General features: G+C 36.1%; 1 protein-coding gene across 1 annotated transcript in view; it reads left to right on the forward strand.

Annotated features, from left to right (window-relative positions):
- LOC145688547 (uncharacterized) overlaps window positions 1-20,667 on the forward strand; it is a 265,066-nt gene that overhangs the window by 115,073 nt on the left and 129,326 nt on the right. Inside the window, exon 4 of the mRNA XM_081762940.1 lies at window positions 5,073-5,258. Coding sequence (XP_081619066.1) covers window positions 5,073-5,258 — 186 coding nt within the window. The remainder of the gene's footprint in view (window positions 1-5,072; window positions 5,259-20,667) is intronic.

The raw sequence follows: 20,667 nt of genomic DNA on the forward strand, positions 1-20,667 counted from the left end.
AGAATAATTTTCGAAAACGCTGCGACATATTTGCTTAGTTTTACTGAACAGATTAAATTTCGAATTTTACATCTCCAACATAAGCGAATTCTCATACTGAACTTTCTCTGATTAAAGAACCAGTAATTTTAGTACTTTGCCGTCGTTCCGAACTTTGGAGCGAATTTTCGAAAACTCAGAAACACGAATTCTTTTATTTTTATTTGAGATCACAAAACTAGTTTCACATCCCCAAACTTAAGGAAGACCGTACATTGAATATTGTATGAATAAGTAATGGGAAATAAAGAATATTGATTGAATTTGACTTCTTTAGGAGTGGTTTCAGAAAACCTGAAGCACGTGTTCCCTTAATTTCAGTTGAGTTAAAATATTGATTGATTGATTGACTTTGAGCTTTACGTCCCGTTCAGCAGCGAGGCTATATGAGACGTGGACCTACTGATTAACGTGGAATCCGAACCACATGAGAGTTAAAATATTGAATTTCACATATTCAACTTAAGCGAACTTGTACATTGGACATTTTCTAAATAAATAGACGGAAATGTTTATGGTGCCTTCCATTTCAACTCAGGCAAAAAAACACCATCTTTTAAAATTCTGAAATTTTGTCAGAGGTTCAACTTTACATGAATAATAAACACACCAAATACCATTCTCGACCACTGCTTCATGAATTAACTGCAGCCTTTTAAAGTTAGCGAAGTTTCGTTAACTTTGATGTCACAGTTAGCAACACTGGGAACAATAAAAGTGCAATGTTTGTGGTTCACATTCATTAAATGAAGAATAAAAGGTTTTTCTTGACTTTTTTTTTCATTATTTTGATCAAGAAGACTCTCTGAAATAGTAAAATGAGCCTCCCCCTACTCCTCCGTTTTCTTAAACCGAAATAATCTGAGGTGGAAATTACGATTACGAAACGCACAAATCTCAAGTCCACTTACTTAAAATGGTCTTCGGAAACAAAATTTCACTGATTATGGATGCAGCACCATCAGAAATCACTGACACGGTTTGGGAAATTGTAGACACTTATTTTCACGTATTCAAACCTTTTTCTATAAAATATATTTTCGCTTTTCTTCGAGTATTTTTAGAATCTTGTCTATGGCTATGAGTACATGAGCCGAATCGTGTGTTTTATCGTCGTTTATTACAACAAAACTGTCAGTTGTTTCGTATTACGGTGATAACTCTGAATTCCACTTTGCAGAATAACAGTCCAGTTTTCAGCGAAGTCCACATGAAGTAAAATAGAATTTGTATCTTGAAATTTTATACGGTGCTTTTCGATAGCAATTAATTCTCTTTGGATTTTCTTGATGTAGTCATGAATTACAATTCTTACAGTTAAACCAGCAATGTACGATACGAAAACAGAAAGTGGCACAGTTTTTTAACGAGATTATTGTTTTCCCATATGGCATACGTAACACTTTCATTTTCATCAGGATCAATAATTAAAGACTCCACACTTATTCCTTCCACTCCAGGACATTCACCACGTTCTTGAAGAAGACAGTTGTCATTTTCTACGGATCATACTACTAAAGGAAATAGGTCACTCATGACAGCTTCAATACAGGCTGCATCTTTGATTTGTAGCAACGCAATAGCAGCTAACTTAAAATTTGCACAATACACACACACACATACATACTTCCCTCGCAGATTGCGGACTGACCCACTTTAGTCGAATACTGTAAAATTCCGAGTGACCCATTCTTATGTTGAGATTGTTCTATTTAAAAAGTCAGTAAATTTCTTTGGAACGCGTAAGAAATCGTTTCGATTTTTTTTTTTTTTTTAAACTTTTTGTCCTTTTTCGATCACTGTAATGACAGCACTTAATTGAGACTTTGTCTGGAGCATTCCAAATCATCACTGAGGTAATAGTTCAGGCTTTTTGTAGATCATCACAATTTATTGGATGGCCATTTTAAGTAAATTTAAAATTTGTCTGTTTCGTAATCGTAATTTCCACCTCAGATTATTTCGGTTTAAGAAAACGGAGGAGTAGGGGGAGGCTCATTTTACTATTTCAGAGAGCCTTCTTGATCAAAATAATGAAAAAAAAAAAAAAAAAAAAACAGCCAAGAAAACCTTTTATTCTTCATTTAATGAATGGGAACCACAAACATCATCAAATCATTTCACTTTTATTGTCCCCAGTTAACTGTGACATCAAAGTTAACGAAACTTCGCTAACTTTAAGAGGCTGCAGTTAATTCATGAGGCATTGGTCGAGAATGGTATTTGGTGTGTTTATTATTCATGTAAAGTTGAACCATCTGACAAAATTTCAGAATTTTAAAAGATGGTGTTTCCGAGAAAATGGCGATTTTTGAAAATTTTACAATTTCTCGAATTTTTTGCGACAAAACGGTTCCACACAGAAGCGATACAAATTTTTTTTCGGAAAGCAAGTAACCAGGTCTTACCAACCGTGAAAACAGAATTTTAAAATTCGAACCGGAAGTGCTCGAAAAAAATTCGCAAACTTCGACTTTTCATATAAATTGACGTTCATTTGTTAATTTATGTACAAAAAGATACGCATGTGCAAACCAAACTATAAAATATAGTTTATTTACATCCCTATGTACTGTACATACCACCACAAGAATTATAACTCTGTCTCCATAGCCGAATGGTGAGGCTCCGAAGTTGACCATTTTCCATCTTCTACAATTCATAAATTGTACTCCCCGTCTTTGATGACCCATTACTTGGCGGATTTTTTTTTTTTTTTCGACAAAACAAAAAAATATGGGTCTCTTAAAAACATGTCTAGTTGCTATAAAAAAAAGTTTCAACAATATCTGAGATGGTGATGGTACATGCTCTGCCTGAATTGAAATGGAAGGCACCGTATATCATAAATATTGTCCTTCTTTTCTCTTTAGATGCGGAATTTTCAAAAGCACTGAAACGGATATCCTTATTTTTAATGGAAAATTTATAACCCGAGTTTCATTGTCCTAACTAAAAGGAGTCGTGGGATACTGTACTCTTTGATAAAATGTTGAATTTCCCTTTAACCTTCTCCCCTTTCCTTTAGAACACATATTTCCTAAATCCTTTCTTATCACTTGTTTTCGTGACAAAATGAAATTTCTATCCAAATTTCACGTTTCTACCTATAGTAGAAACGTATGGCATTGTTGTTGATAGGTGAGTCACTTCTGCCTTCTGCTTTTGAGCGCCGATAAGAGAGAAGAAATTGGATTGATCGAGAGAAAAAAAAAATCGAATTCATGATATCAACGGATTTACACTTTACATGGCGCCTTCATGCTGAGAAAGGGATTTTTTCGCCTACAGGCCATACCATTCAATGTATCAATACGAAATTTAAACATTAAGGTTTTATATGATTCCTTAGGGAAACTTCTTGAATTTTTTGCTATCGTCAAAAACAAGGGTACTACATCGAAGGATGAATATCAAAATTAGTGATTTTCTCGATAAGGGCTCTAACGATTTTCATATTTCGTAAATCAATGTCCCACTAACAACCCTATAATACGGTATAAGTCGTTTTGCTAGGAGCAATCCAGAAGTGTTTGGGGTGAGTTTTTTCGGATGATTTTCTTAAAATAATAATAATAATAATAATGTCAATTTTGTTCAGATTTGAAAATAAATATTTCATTAATAACCTGGCTGTATGGCATAACTAATTTGTCTTGTCTTGAAAAAAATCTACGATGGGTAGTTTATTCCTGGGAGTGGTGATTTTTTTTCGGATTTTTTAAAAACCACTCAGTCGGTTTTGTTTATATTTTATATAAATATTCCGTTAATAACCTTACAATAGGGTATAACTAATTTGTTCTGAAAAATCACAACAGATAGTTTATTTTTGGGTTTTGTTTGCTTCGAACGAAGTTTTCCGAAAACATAATTTTGTTCATATTTCATAAATAAATGCTGCAGCATAAAATTATTTCCTTTAAGATATTGGAGCGAAAAAAATTATTTCGGTGGTCCATACAGTTTGTGTAATTGTATAGATTTTCAAAGAAGTAAGATATTACCGAATTTCCTACTGGTGAAAAGACATTTATGTAGGTTAGGTACCACTAAAAGGAACATTTCTGTTGGAATTAAAACTCCATTTAAGGGACTTACAATACAATCAACCTTGGATCTTTGATAATATTTAAAACGTAATAAATGTTGTATGATAAAAGTAGATTACATTCGGTAAAACTATGAAAAGAACAGTGGAGGCGGCATTTTTATAAGGGGAAAAAATAATTAAATTTTCATGGGACAACTGAATAAGAACTGTATTCGGATGATACATGTTTTCGCGAAATAATCTTATACCCTGGCCGGCGAACGATGATTTCTGACAGCTCGCGAGGACGATTCAAGAGTGCGGTGTTGCCATGTGCTTCTCGCACAAGGGAAGAATCATCTCCTTTCTCGTTGAGGGTGAGAGGGTTTGAGTGAAAGTTTGGCAATATGCGATGGTTACGATGGAGACGCGACAGGTTCTGAGTCTAAGATTGGTTGACCTGCTGTCTTCTGCTCGCTCGCCGTGGCCTTGTGCAATTCTGTCAGAAATCATCGTTCACCGGCCAGGGTACAATATTGGCAAGTTTGATTCTGAGCTATATGTTAGAACAAAAACTACTTGTTAGCGCTCGGACACACACTATGTGTAATTATTATATGACATTTTAAAATGTTTTTACACTCGGAATGATTTTACGAGTTTTTTGGACATTATATGATGTTACTAGTTATTTTTATCTTATGTGCGTTCCTTAGTTATCAAAAGATTACTTTCGAAGGAACTTGAAACGTCGTATAGCAGATTTTGAACAGCAAAATAATGAATAGTGATCTTTTTTATTTGGTGAATATAGATAGCAACCTACGTAGAATATTGTAGTCATGGATCTCGTTTATGAAGCTAGCAAAGATTTAAAAACTAGACATAAAATAGATACAATCTAACTTAATATGTTTAATATAATGGAAATCTTAAGCTAGTGCATTTAGATTTTTAAGATAACTTTTTGATTAATAGAATTAATTTTTAAATCTTCCAGGTGAGTGCGCAGGAAAAGGAGAACAATATAGCTGAGATTTTGAATCGGTGTGATGATTTAGAGAAGGCGATTCTAAGAAAAGATGAGGATATATCCAGATTACGTGACCAACATGAGAAAGAGATTTCAGCATTAAAAAGTGCTCATGAAGAAGAGAAGCAGTCCTTGGAGTCGCTGCATAAAAAGGTACTTTTTGTGTTGTACTAATCTTATAATACACTTTACCTTTTCTTTTCTACCAACTGGACAGAATTTCTGGGGTCGGTGACGCAGTTATTTCGTTTCTGGGAGGCGTGATAATATGTGGAACGGCGTTTAATATGAGGATTGCACTTACCGACTGCACGGGATTCAAGTCCTGGTCGTTTTCATAGGTTCCGTCCTTCATAACCTCGGTGTTGTGTAATGCTAAAAGTCCTAAAACTCCAATTGGATAAAATAAAGGAAATTTCAGCTAGCAGTAGGGTAAAGGGTATTTTTTTTCTTTCGTTAAATTGATCTCCATAACACGAGTGTACAAAGCAAATATTAACCTCAGTTACTGTGAGATCTTTATGTTGCAAGTCTTTTTTAAGGCAGCGAGACGCAGGTGACTATGCTTAAATGCAACGTAACTTGCTCAAAGTGAACGTGTTGGAACAATCGTTCACTTCAACATTGGACAAAATTCAGCTTTAATAAGGAATTCAATGAACGAGATTACATTGCTCCCATTTTGAAAATTTCAGACATATTTTCACCTCTACATCACATGATCCAAGGGTGCCCACATCATCTCAAATTTTCACGAACCTTGGTATGTAGCAACCATAAGCAAATATATAAGAATTCAGATTTTTTTAAATTTTTTTTATTTTACCATATTACCTGTGGTTAATTTTTTTAGAGCCTACAAAAGAGCAATTACGCAGCACAAGACTGATTGAAGCAATAGTATTGAAATGACCTTGTTTGCTGGAAAGAGGTCTTTTCCCGCCTACGATAATCGTAAAAGTAAAAGTGTTCATAAAAGCCAGTATATCGTATGAATAAGAAATTCAATAATCAAATATTACATCTCTGTAAGACGCATATGAAACATATTGTATAAAGTTACATAAAGAACCTCGCAAATAAAGCATAGTTGCTGATCTACCAGCTTAGACGCTTTTTCAAACTTCCAACAACAATTTTAGCATGAAGCGCTTCATGAACCATTACACTTCTTGTTTTCGTGAAGACTAGAGGTAATAAGCTTATTTAATAAGCATTCCTGTAATGTAGTTCATCAAGCGCCTGATACTAAAATTATTGTTGCAAGCTCGAAAGAACGTTAAGCTGGTAGATCAACAACTATACTCTCTTTGTGAGGTTCTTTATGTGACTTGCTACAGTATTTTTCATATGCATCTTATAGAGGTGTAATGTTTAATGCTTGAACTTCATATGATTTCATTTTTTTGATAACTATCTGTATGTTTGTTACATTCAATTGAGCGAAATCCAGTGTTTAAATAAAATATAATTTCGTCACATTTATTGTTGATTTAAAATGTTCATCCAATCTTGCCTTCGGCTACGCTCTTACCATTACGTTCCCTTCCCCCTCCCGTGGAATAGTACTCTGCTTGCACTGCTGAAGCGACCCCAAACTTAACCTACTAACTGAGATAACAAGACAAAAAACTCAACCGGGTACTCACGATGACGGTACTCTGTCATCATACAATACAAATAACCACAACCAACTCTTAGCCATTCCTCCTCATCGTATAATTTAATCTTTACCCCGTCCTCTGCAATCTACGCTTCAAATACTGTTGGTCCACCTATGCAGATAGATATAGGTTACGGTTACAATTTCTGGGCTTTCGGCATCTGTGGCCTACCCCGTCACACATATGAGGGATGAGGTTCCCCGTCTATCACATTGGATGGAAAAAAAGGAACGGGATAGGAAGGAAGTGGCCTGGGACCATTATGTTAGGTACCATCCCCCCCGGAAAAACGTCACTCAGGATGTCCGGCCTGAAAAAGCTGTTACACCTTTTCGACTGAGTGTCCCCACCGGGACCGCTCGCACCAAAGATGAAAGCGTTAGTGACTACGCTACGCGGTGTTAAGGGCATCACTCTGGATAGTCCCTATGTAAAGGGTTCTCTCATGCTCAAAGCTGGATGAATGCGTTTGTATGGTCACCTGAAGTCATCACAAAGAATATATTCTCAAATTTCCAGCACATGAGAGATGGGTGGAAGAAATATTGACACCTGTAATTCCCTTAGCAGATATAAGATAATCTGCTTAGCAAAAAAAAAAAAAAAAAAAAAAAAAAAAAAAAAAAAAAAAAAAAAAAAAAAAAAAAAACTAGAATTGGATTTCATAAGAAATTTGACACAGTTGAACCAAAAAAAATTAGATAATTAATTTTAATCTTCTTTTACAGAAATCAATATCCTCCTCCCACGTGAGTTCATATTTTATAGTCGTCTTGCCCCTTTGACGACTTCCCCTGGTTATGGCCTTTAGAACTCAATTTTCTCTGCCATCCCCTTACCAGAGGATCTTCTATCATTAGATAAAAATGTAAATGAAGACTGGGAAAGAGTGTTCACAGCCTTTCCTGGCCCCGGCCAAGAGGCACATCTGAAAGAGAGATAAGTAAATATACAATGGTACTCACTTCTGCCTCCAGGAACATGGACATCTAAAAGATCACCACTCCAAGATAGACTTACGAATATCTATTTTATTGAACACTAAATCACGGACACTAACCAACACTATACATCTTTTTATACACAAAAACTGATCTTTGTAAGCAAATAAACGGGGATCGATCGATCATGTGTGCACTTTATATTAAGCCCTTTTTTAAAAATATATATATATATATATATATATTCACTGTCATTGTCACTACACTTTCACTGTATGTAGTCCTCTTCTCTTCTATGAATAAGTCTTCGTCACTCCAATTAGACGCTACTGCTTTTGATGGTTTTTTTTTTTTTTTTTTTGTATTCTTCTGGACGATGTGATTTTCTCTCTTCGAGATCTTTGATGTTACCACCTTCCATTCACTCAGTTAGCATGATGCTTTTTTTTTTTTTTTTTTTTTTTTTCAAGGCATTTATAGCGAAGTCCTTCTCGCCCTAAAATTTTGTCGTATTGTCTATCAAGAATTAATAACGCCGAACGAACTCCAGATGAAACACAACAATAGGTTAGTAGTTACACTGTTCATTACACTTCACCTGATTCAAGTTTCATGTTAATTTATTGGTTGAATTTCACTATCGGTTATCAAACAAAATTAATTTTCTGAAAAGTACCGATAATCAATAGTAACTGATAGTTATTATTAATATAATTATTGTTTTTAATAGTGAAACACTTTGTTGAGAGTTTTCGGCGTGTCACATCATAGCGTTAACTATACACTATCTGGACCGCACTTTATAATCAGAACTAAACACATTTTCCCACGAGAATGATTATGTACGTGATGAGAACGGACCGGTGGTTAACTAAGAACTAATTGTTTACCCCTTGAGCTTCAGTATTTACTTCCGCTGGTTGTCTCTCAAAAGTTGTAGAGACTCTCTCTACCTTCATTGTTTTTGGGGTTGTTGACCTTATCCCCTTTGTGATGTGCCACCGGCGTTGAGCCGGCGACATTTTGACAAATTTGTAAATAATTTAAAATTTACATACTGTCACTTCATTTTCTGTATCTATACGTACACTTAGAGTTTATCCACACACTCCCAGTATGTCTTTTATACCAAACAATTATTACAATTTTATTAAATCACAATTTTATATCTTGTTTACTAGTCGTGGAGACCCGTTAGGAATCTCCAAGCAGACGTTTTGTGTCTCTGGTGTTTAGTGTACTCTAGTGGCAGGTTCTAAAATTACCTTCTTGCAGGCGGGAAATGGTGGACTGTCTGCTTCTGTTTTTCCTTTTATTTTTTTTTAATTTGACTATGAAATGTTTACATACAACAAATAATAATCACACCTATAATAAAGTATATGAGTAATTTACTTATTTTTGTAGGTCCTTTGAGTTATCTTTTTCGAGGTTAGATAAAGAAAAAAAAAACGTCTTGGTGGTGAGTTGTCTGCTAGCTCCCCCCTCCAGACATACCACTCGACACCCTCCAAGGGTGGCTGAGAAAAATCTTTGCGAGTGAATTGGAATCATGCGGGAAACAAAATGCGATGCAGGGTCGCGTAAAACATATTTCTTAACTGGTATCGGAATTTCCAAGAACATTTTAATATTAAATATTACTTATTAATAATATACCCTTTAAATCTGGTACTCCTGACATAAATGCTATGTTTTCTTTCTTTTTTTTTCGGTCAGGCTCGCTTACCAGACTAACGGTTTTCCTCAGAGGTGTGAAAATACAGGTCAGATTGGATTTTTAGCACCTATTGTCACAAAAATTTAGCATTAAAGTGTGTACCCGCAAACAATAGAGTTGAGTTTGGAAGTAACAATAGTTGCTAGTCAATGCTTCTAACTTCATTTCATTTCTCCAATTTCTGTTCCTTATAGAATATACGTTATAAACCTGCTTCTTTTTGGACATGCCCCTTACTTTAGGTTGGCAACTATGTTAGCTCAAAGGTTATTGAACTCTTGGTTTCTCGAATTTTCCTGTTGTGTGATGTGAAAGTTAAAATTTTGTGAAGATGAGTGCTTCTTAGACAGAGTTTTTTTTTTTTTTTTTTAAAGTAATACGTTTAAACTCTAATATGAATACCATTTTTGTCTATAAATACTTCCATTTATACCTATTTATATCTGAATTAATCCTAATATAATTAAAATTATTACTTAATCTGGCTTTCAAATTAAATTAAATTATATATGTAAATTACTATATTTACATTTTGATATGCAAAACAATTGGTAGGGCTGTCAGCTTACAATCCACCCTTTACGGAATTTTAGGATTTTTTGTAGATAATATTCTATAATTCCGTACCTAGTCAATTTATTTTCTCTTTTGATACTATAATATACATATATGTATATACCTATATCTACGATTTCTTTTTCTTTCTTTTTTTTTTTATTTAAATGCTCTTACATGCACTTTAATATCACCTGAAAAAAACAACATGCAAATGTAGAAAAATTGCAAGGAAATGCCTTTACATAATTCATTACCATCCTATAGATATTACTACACTTAACTAGAAAGGCGAAGTGCTAGTTTATTTTTTTAAAAAAAGTCATTCATTAACAAAAACTCACTTGCTCTAACCTAGGAACACAAATGTTACACTGTAACTTATTCAAGTATTGACACATTTAACAATTCTTAATAATATAGTGTTTATTTTATTTTTATTTTTTTTTAATTATACATATATTTGTCCTAATTTAATATACTCACATAACTTCTTTGCAAACTTTACTCTAAATTTACTCATGCAATAGAAATACTACCAAGTTGAAATTACAAAAAGAATAAAATAAGAGTTTTATACATGTGAGGATCTATATGCGATAATATTACATTTTGCATAATTAACTTGCTATATTTACACTTTCTCCTGAGTAGTTTCCTGCTCTTCTACTCCCTTCTCTCCTTCGTCTGATTCTCGAAGGTGATATTTCTTCAAGTGGAATGCATTTCTTTTTATGACTTCTTTTCCTGTGTTCAAATCTTTTAATGTGTAGACGTTCGTGTTGGTCTTGTTGCATACCTGCCAGGGACCAGAATAGAGAACCATGAGTTTTTTGGACACCCCTGAGAGTGCATCTGATTTGGGAAAGACGCGCACTAATACGAGGTCTCCAATTTCGTACTGTACAGTGTGGTGGTGTTTGTCGTAATATTCTTTCCTGGCTTTGGCTTTCTTTTCCAATTTTTTTCTAGCTATGTCTACGTAATATTGTATACTAGCTGATCTTTCAACTTCCGGTACGTCGAAAAGTTTAGCGACATCTCTCGTCTGTGACACACCCAAATGTACTTCATACGGTGATAAGCTAGTAGTTAGGTGTTTGGCCGTGTTCAAACAGCGTTCAACTTTGCTTAAATGTTCTGGCCATGTTCTTTGGTTGTCATGGCAGAGTTTTCGTAAAACACGAACAGTGCTCTTGACCGCAGTCTCGGCCATTTCGCCTTGTGGGTAATAGGCCGTACTCATGACGTGTTTAAGGCCTAATTTCTTCATCTCTTCTTCCCAGAGCCCCGATTTGAACTGTGACCCACGGTCCGTAAGTACTATCTCTGCATTCGGACAGAGTTTTAAGAAGTCTTTTAACTTCTGTACGGCGATCTGCGTGGTGGCCCGCTTACAAGGATACAATCCTACAAGCTTAGAAAAAGCATCCAGGAATACTAAAATATATTGAAAACCACCCTTTCCTCTTACGAGGGGCCCACAGAAGTCCACACAAATGAAGGTCCCACTTTGCTGTGGTAGGACTGGGTTTAGTGGCCCACTTAAGTAGCAGTTTGGTGGATTGGTAACTTGACATAAATGACATGACCCACAATATTTTCTAATGTTTTGCCTCATTTTCGGCCAGAAATAGCATTCTGACAACTGTGGCACTAATTTGCTTGCTGACATATGACCATTTTGCTCATGATAGTAACTCAAGAGGGGTTTTGGTGATCCGAGCGAATTCGGAACTTTCTTCCTACCAAATATTGTTTGAACTTGGTTACGCCCTCTATTAGTGCAGCCGTTTCCTTTTCGGTCGTGGTGTAGTTCCTCTGGGGACCTGAGAAAACTCGAGAGGACATTCCAATGATCCGTTTGTCCCCCTGGTCATCTATTTGATACACTAAACTTGAACACGCTCGGTCACTGGCATCGACTTCCAGAATTACTTCTTTATCCGGAAGTGGTTTCTTAAGAACTACTTCCTCCTGGAAAATTTCCTTAATTTTATCTAGCGCTGCTTGGTGTTCACTTGTCCATTTAAATTTCACATTTTTCTTCAATAACTGAAAAAGTGGGTACAGGACATCTGAGTACTTGTTACTGAAACACCGGTAGTAACTTAAGTATCCAATTAAACTCCTTACTTCCTTAACATTCCGGGGTGCTCGAAATTCCATTACTTTTTGAATTTTTTCTTTGTGTTTTCCTATTCCTTCCTGTGAAAGTTCGTAACCAAGAATTTTAATTTTAGTTCTTGCGAATTCACATTTTCGCAATCTCAGTGTTACTCCTCCTCCTTTTAATAATGTTAAGACCTGGTCTAAATGTTTTAAATGCTCCTCAAAACTAGGGCTAGATATTACCAGGTCGTCGACATAACTGTTACAGAAGGGTCTTACTTGATCCCCCAGAATTTTATCAAGCGCTCTTATGGAGGATGACAAACTAGTCTTTGTGCCGAAAGGCAATTTCTTAAAACAATACGAAATACCCTCATATACGAAGCCTAAGAATTTTTGATCTTCTTCTCTCACGTTCACATGAATGAAAAATTCCACTATGTCTAGTTTTGTATAATATTTCATGCCACTTAACGTCTTTAACATGTCTATGGGTGGAATCGGTTGATCGGTCTGTCCCCGAATCACTGTATTCAGTTTTCTAGCGTCCAAACACAGCGGGACTTTACCGTTGGGTTTTAATACAGCTACCAAGGGCTGGCTATATTCAGATTTTTTCTTAGTAATCACATCAAACGCGATCCATCGGTTGAGTTCATTTTTAATGAGATTTTGAAATTTGGTGGGAAAAGCATACATTTTAGATCTAATAGGGCTGGAGTCGGTGACTTCTATTGTATGTTCATAATTCTTAATAGTACCGGGCCTTTCGTCAAACATACCTCGATGTTTCATTAATAAGGCTACTAACTCATTCTTCTGCCTAATGTCCAACTCTTCATACTGATTAACATGTTCCTTTATCTCACTGGCTGTGGCTTTAGTTTCTACTTGAAGCCAGTCTGCAGAGGATAGAACTACACTCTCTAATTCGGTAGGGGTGGGGTACTTCCTCCTATCTACCCTATGCATGGGATTTTTTTTCCCTAAACTCACACAATTCTACCTGACGAAAAGTGATGGGCACTTCCGGTCCACACATACTTTCACCGCAACTTTCATTTAAATCCCCGCAGTGAAGCATTTCTTCTAAGCTTCTCAACACTAAGTCTGTCTCACTAATCTCGATATCTCGGAAATTAATTTGTACTTCGTGTGGCTTCTGAAGAGTTAGCAGACTCTTTGAATAATCTAAAATTGCGCCAGTTTCAGAAAAGAACTGAGAACCTAAAATTAAATCACGATTCAGCCCGCGTACTATAATACCCACTGTATTAAAGGTTTTCCCACTAATGACAATTTGTAACATCGTCTGCCCCTGGACTTCTGCAACCCGTTTTCCAAATGCAGAGGTAACCTTCATATTACTTACTCTTAAAAAAGCTGGTGTGGGGTGAGACGATTTCACCGTTTCCCACAATTCTAAGCTCAAAGCAGAAATGGAACTGCCAGAATCGAGTAACGCATTTACAGGACGTGCAAAAATACTTACTTGAATTTCTGGTAAGGTGATGATATTATTTTTCACTACAGGATCATCTTTTGTTTCTAATAATTGATCAAAAATTGCATTAGCTTGTTGAAATTTTAGCTTGTCTAGAGGGACCCTTTTTCCATTCTTTAACATTAATGTGAGTGTATCTGTATCTGGAAGGGTGTTGAAATGTTTTGTTTTGACAATGTTTTCACAAATATTACAATTTTCTATTTCCCCTTTTTCACGATATTCTACTAATTTGACCTGGGTTTCTTTCTCTTCTTCTTCTGCAGAATTACTATTACTACTATTATTACAAATTAGCACACACTGGGTAGAATTTGTTGATGGAATACAAGATGCGGTACTCAAGATGTTTATATCAGAACTTCCCTCAGTGTGTGCAACAAATCCTCATGGCAGATGTGAGGTACGTTCTCTAGCATTTGTATTGTTTGCCTGAGTGTTACTATTTCTCTCCGCGGGTGAGGGGTCATTCAACTCTAGAACTTGAAGCTGCTCATTGTCATTGTAATCGTGGCGGTTGTTATTACTTCTAAAACGATTCCCCCCTTGACCCATATAAGCACCTCGTTGTGGCCTTGTACCCTGCCACCTGTAGGTGTTGTTTTCATTATTGTTTTGGGGTGAATCACCGTTCCTGTTTCGTGAACGGTTCCCAGGGCCACTTCCCATATTTGTATTTGAGTTGCGTCTCGCATTCCTTCCATTGTTCCGAGGATATGGGTCTTGTGTGTTATTTCCCGTTCTTCCTCCCCGTCTCACTGCATTTGAATGTCTTTGCTCACGTGAGACTTCCATCACATTGATGCTTCTTCTTTGCGGGAAATTTTCTGGTACTCGGTTCGTGGCCTGGATTTCTTTTACAACCTTCAATAGATTAGCTATCGATTGCGGTTTAGAGGCAATAATTATTCGATAGGCCCATAATGGAAGCTGGCGTGGGATCACTTTAAGCAAAGTTTCTTCGTCTAATGGAGGTGAAAGAATCGAGTTTTGGTGTAAAATTTCTAGTAAATATTCACACATGCTCTTGTGTAATTTTACATCATACCGACTGGTAAGGATATTAGCGCGCAGGGTTGCCAGTCGCTCACGACTCAAGTAATTGGACCTAAATGCCTCAACAAACTCCGAGTAGGAAGAAATTTTTGGTTTCATTACTTTATACCAATGACTAGCGGACCCTTTCAATGTTCTGGGAATGAAAGATAAGCGTGATTCGTTACTTACACCTGTCAGTTCAAAATAATTATCTAGGTCAGTCAAAAAGTTGAATGTTTGGGCCTCATCTTCCATTCCATTGTACACTGGTAAATTCAGATCTCGGTGAATGAAAGAATTCATAGCAGACGTTAACTGAGCCATTTGGCTATCAGTCCGTGTGATCTGTGAAGCGGGTTGCGGACTCACAGGCGGAGGAAAAGCGTCATGAGGAGCAGTGGGTGTACACGAAGAAATTTCTTGAATTACTGGTAATTGTAATTCTCCAGTCTGTCTATTCTCTTGATTATTTACTACGCCTATTTTCGTATTTATCATTTCCTCTGTTTCTTTTCTTAATGTTTTCTTTAAACGTTTCATGGAATCGTCTAACTCATGCATTTCTCTCCTAACTTCCTCTCTTAATCCAGCCTGTTCTACAACTACTTCCTGTATTCTTTCTGCTACTTCTACCCTTGTTTGGTCTACCTGACCCTGTATATTTTCTTGTTTCTCTTCTAAACTTACTAATTTGACACTAAGATCCGTTCTAGTCTGTTCGATTGAACCTTCGGTCGCCTCTAACTTACGGTTCATATCTCCTAACGATTGGTTCAATTGTCTGACGGTAGTTTCTAAATTTTCTTGCAATTCTTGTTTTGAATTTTCTAGTGCCTCACCTAGTCTATTTTCAAGAGCCCTCTGCGCATTCTCTAAATCTTTACGCGTGTTTTGAATTTCTAAATTTGTTTTATCAATTTTACTAGACAATAATTCTTGAGATTTTAGCATCCGCGACTCAAATTCTTTACACAAGAAATTCTGCATTTCTGTCTGGGATTTTTGTAATTCTAGGTGCGCGTTTACTATACGAGATTCAAATTCCTTTTGAGAGTTCTGCATTTCTTTCAAAAATGCTAACACCTGACTATATCCTCCATTTTGTTCATCTCCCGTTTTTGAAGTGGGATTACTCGGGTTACTCTCAATCTCTTGATTATTACCTCCCTTACTAACATTATTTTCTTGGTTATCTTCGCTATCTCCTAAACTTCCTTGTAACTCTGGACTTCGCGGTTGCGCGTGTTGAAATTGTAGCAGATTCTGATCCATTTTCCGTAATTGACTGCGTGTGATAACCATAAATTTGCTAATATCTCTAAAATTGAAATTATCTCTAAATATTATAAATTCTCTAAATTTGGAAATTCTTAAATTTAATGCCCCCCTTGAACTCTATTTAAGACACAAATTAGACACATCTATAACCATAACATTTCGTTTTAACACACACCATTTTGAACTTTTCAAAAGGATACTAAAATGTCCTTGGAAATTTTGGGGAACACAAAATATTTCATATATCCGCGAAATTTTACAAGATAACTTTTTATCTGATGGTAAATTTCCCAGCAGCCTAAAGCTAGCATGGGAATAGCCCCACGCTGGGCGCCAAATTGTTAAGGGCATCACTCTGGATAGTCCCTATGTAAAGGGTTATCTCATGCTCAAAGCTGGATGAATGCGTTTGCATGGTCACCTGAAGTTATCACAAAGAATATATTCTCAAATTTCCAGCACATGAGAGATGGGTGGAGGACATATTGACACCTGTAATTCCCTTAGCAGATATAAGATAATCTGCTTAACAAAAAAAAAAAAAAAAAAAAACTAGAATTAGATTTCATAAGAAATTTGACACAGTTGAACCAAAAAAAAATTTAGATAATTAATTTTAATCTTCTTTCACAGAAATCAATATCCTCTTCCCACGTGAGTTCATATTTTATAGTCGTCTTGCCCCTTTGACGACTTCCCCTGGTTATGGCCTTTAGAACTCAATTTTCTCTGCCATCCCCTTACCAGAGGATCTTCTATCATCAGATAAAAATGTAAATGAAGACTGGGAAAGAGTGTTCACAGCCTTTCCTGGCCCCGGCCAAGAGGCACATCTGAAAGAGAGATAAGCAAATATACAATGGTACTCACCTCTGCCTCCAGGAACATGGACATCTAAAAGATCACCACTCCAAGATAGACTTACGAATATCTATTTTATTGAACACTAAATCACGGACACTAACCAACACTATACATCTTTTTATACACAAAAACTGATCTTTGTAAGCAAATAAACGGGGATCGATCGATCATGTGTGCACTTTATATTAAGCCCTTTTTTTAAAAAAAATATATATATATATATATATATATATATATATATATATATATATATATATATATATATATATATTTTCACTGTCATTGTCACTACACTTTCACTGTATGTAGTCCTCTTCTCTTCTATGAATAAGTCTTCGTCACTCCAATTAGACGCTACTGCTTTTGATGGTTTTTTTTTTTTTTTTTTTTTTTTTTTTGTATTAATCTTCTGGACGATGTGATTTTCTCTCTTCGAGATCTTTGATGTTACCACCTTCCATTCACTCAGTTAGCATGATGCTTTTTTTTTTTTTTTTTTTTTTTCAAGGCATTTATAGCGAAGTCCTTCTCGCCCTAAAATTTTGTCGTATTGTCTATCAAGAATTAATAACGCCGAACGAACTCCAGATGAAACACAACAATAGGTTAGTAGTTACACTGTTCATTACACTTCACCTGATTCAAGTTTCATGTTTATTTATTGGTTGAATTTCACTATCGGTTATCAAACAAAATTAATTTTCTGAAAAGTACCGATAATCAATAGTAACTGATAGTTATTATTAATATAATTATTGTTTTTAATAGTGAAACACTTTGTTGAGAGTTTTCGGCGTGTCACATCATAGCGTTAACTATACACTATCTGGACCGCACTTTATAATCAGAACTAAACACATTTTCCCACGAGAATGATTATGTACGTGATGGGAACGGACCGGTGGTTAAGAGGAGTTATTGCATTCTGTCCAAGTTCGCTATTGCCATTTAAATCCATGGTAATCTATTTTCGCTTTATGTGCTCTTTTTTTTGTTAGATAGATTAAATTGTATGTAACAGTTGTCTGTAGTTCTTTCCTCCAATAAGCATGGTAAAATAACTTTAATTAATAAAAGTATTAATAAAATATCGAATTGACAGCTTGTCTAGCAATTACTCTTCAACAGAGAAACAAATTGTTGCGTAAAAGAAAAAGTAAAAACAGGGATTTGTAGATTGTACCTTTTGCTAAACGTTCCTGAAATCAAAATCTATTTTAAATGCATATTAGCAAAACTATTACGTAAAAAAGAAAATGGTACGTTAAAAAAAATCTAGCCAGCATAGGCGGCGTTTGCTGCAAGCATAGACCCACCCACTTTCTGACGTCAGCGCGGAGTGATACTATTCCTTGCAGTCTGCCTCACTCAACTTCTTGGAGGCGCGAAATACGAGTTCACTTTGTTCGAAATCGGCTGCTTATGTCACGTTCGGGAATCCTTTCCTCTGTTGGTAGGTTTGTAATCTCCGAATTCCAGGGCGAACGCATAGTGTGTTTTTGTTTTGCTTCCGCACTGTGTTTGTGCAGCTTTGAAGAAAGTAATCGTTAGGAAAATGCCATCTCAGAAAAGGAAGAAGAGCGGCCTTTATCTTTCTGCAAGAAGGAAGAAAAATCGAGGCGAAAATTTAGCTGCCTGGAGGGAACGGACAAAGTTAAATGTCATTTGTAAATTTTAAAACTATTGACAAAATTTTCTTCTTAATTTTTCATTCATTACTTGGGTAGATTTTTAATTAAATTTTTAGATAAGTTGTTAGTTTAAGATTTTGATTTGTAATTTAGTGCACCGAATACCCTAAATGTTGATGGCTTTTCTATCAACTGGACGTCTTCAGCATAAAAATTCTGTCTTTCTTTTATCAAGTATATCACTGTTATGTTTATCACTCATCAGTAAAGACTATAAGTATTTTGATACTTTGCCTATGCGAAAGAAGAAGTAAAGAGCTTGAAAGCAAATTGTAAAGTAGGCGAGGGTGGTCGCATAATTCACAATCAGTAGCGTACCGTACGTAGGAATTTATTTCGGGGGGTCCAAACTCCAAATGAAAAAAATGAAATCTTTTGAGTTTTACGTCCCACGGTTATGCCGGTTAGGCTAAAGGAGACGGTGATAATGAGTAATGAATGAAATGGTGGAATAAAGAAAGTGGGAGGAAGCGGGAGAACCCCGAGAAAACCCACGCACACGGTGTTTGTCCACCACAAATTTGACTTGGCGGGGGCTGGGATCGATGCCGGGACCCCAAGCACCAGAGGTGAACGCTCTACCACTGAGCCACCGTGGTCCAAATGAGGGTATTGTATATCAAAATTCCTAAAATTGCTCCTAAACTTAGGATAAATTTATACAAAAGTCGAAATTTCGGGGGGAACCGGACCCCCAGGACCCACCCCCTGCGTACGTCCCTGTTCACAATCCTTATGAGAAGGGCATTCTCGTTTTATAAATATTCTCGGTTCTGTGGCAAAGTAGCGACCGAAATCACTGAGGGGAAAATCAAAGGAAAAACACTTTACTGACTAGAAAATCAGGTGGTCTAAAGAAGGTTACGAGAAATTCAGAAAGCTGGAATCATTATCCTTTCTAGGACCTCACAAATAGGCTATAATTTTGAGTACATTTTGTTGGTGTGTTGCAGATACATTCTTGGTATTGTCTCACCTATTACTGCTATTTGACTTCGGTTTCTCTTCCCGAACATAATTTCAGAAACCGGGCTAGTATTTAGTCAACGGACATTGCTAATATTAAATGATAAGTTACAGTACCATGCCAGTGATAATAGTTACCCTGGCAACAAATACTAAAAACTTTTTTTTTTTCGAATACCACGCATCTAACATTACACGTGCCTACAGCTATTTATTTCTTTTCTTTTCTTTTCTTTCTTTCTTTTTTTTGTTTGTTTGTTTTTGGTGAATGTCTCACTTTACTTGTACGTATCGTAAGGTGAGGATACTAGCGCAAAAAAAAAAGTTTTGCACTTGAAGTGATGTAGAAAGAAAACGGAACTTAAAAAATGAAGACAACTAACGATGTACATTATATGATGATGAGTGTTCTGCCCGAAAGTAGGTCTTTAACCCGAATATCTCTTGGCAAGGTAAGCCCATGGTGGTTTGCCATTATCTTCTATGGGATTATGATGACGTCCAAAGGACGAGATCTATAGTTTAACGTGAGACACGAGCCACTTGTGTCCCACAGGGAATTGAACCCAAGCACTGATTAGAATGCGAAAAAAAATGAAATGAAATCTTTGAGTTTTACGTCCCACGGTTATGCCGGTTAGGCTAAAGGAGACGGTGATGATGAGTAATGAATGAAATGGTGGAATGAAGAAAGTAGAAGGAAACGGGAGAACCCCGAGAAAACCCACGCACACGGTGTTTGTCCACCACAAAGTTCACTTGGCGGGGGCTGGGATCGAACCCGGGACCCCAAGCACCAGAGGTGAACGCTCTACCACTGAGCCACCGCGGCCCCTGATTAGAATGCGACGAGCGTAACCACTCATTCCACCAGGGTCACTGTATAGTATGTAATTGACTTGTATTTTGCATATTTTTAGTGTTATATATTTTACTATGAAACATGCTAATATAAGGCAGAGGTAATATTATCAATGGTTATAATTCTGCTAGAGTAAAGCAGAAATATCAGGGCAGCAACAGTCCCTATTGGCGAAACTTTCCATTTCTCTCTGAAAAACCATATTTGCCCATCTCCAGTTAATGATGATAAGTAATCATATTCCATATAATACAATTTTCACAAATGAGAATGAAAGTTCAATTAGCTTCAAATCATAATAGGCCAAAATTGTAATAATGGGTATAATGATAAATAACAAAGTATGGAGATTAGAAGTTTGCCCCAG

Source organism: Thermobia domestica, chromosome 6 (assembly GCF_964235325.1).
Source record: "Thermobia domestica chromosome 6, izTheDome1.hap1.1, whole genome shotgun sequence".
Lineage (NCBI taxonomy): Eukaryota > Metazoa > Arthropoda > Insecta > Zygentoma > Lepismatidae > Thermobia > Thermobia domestica.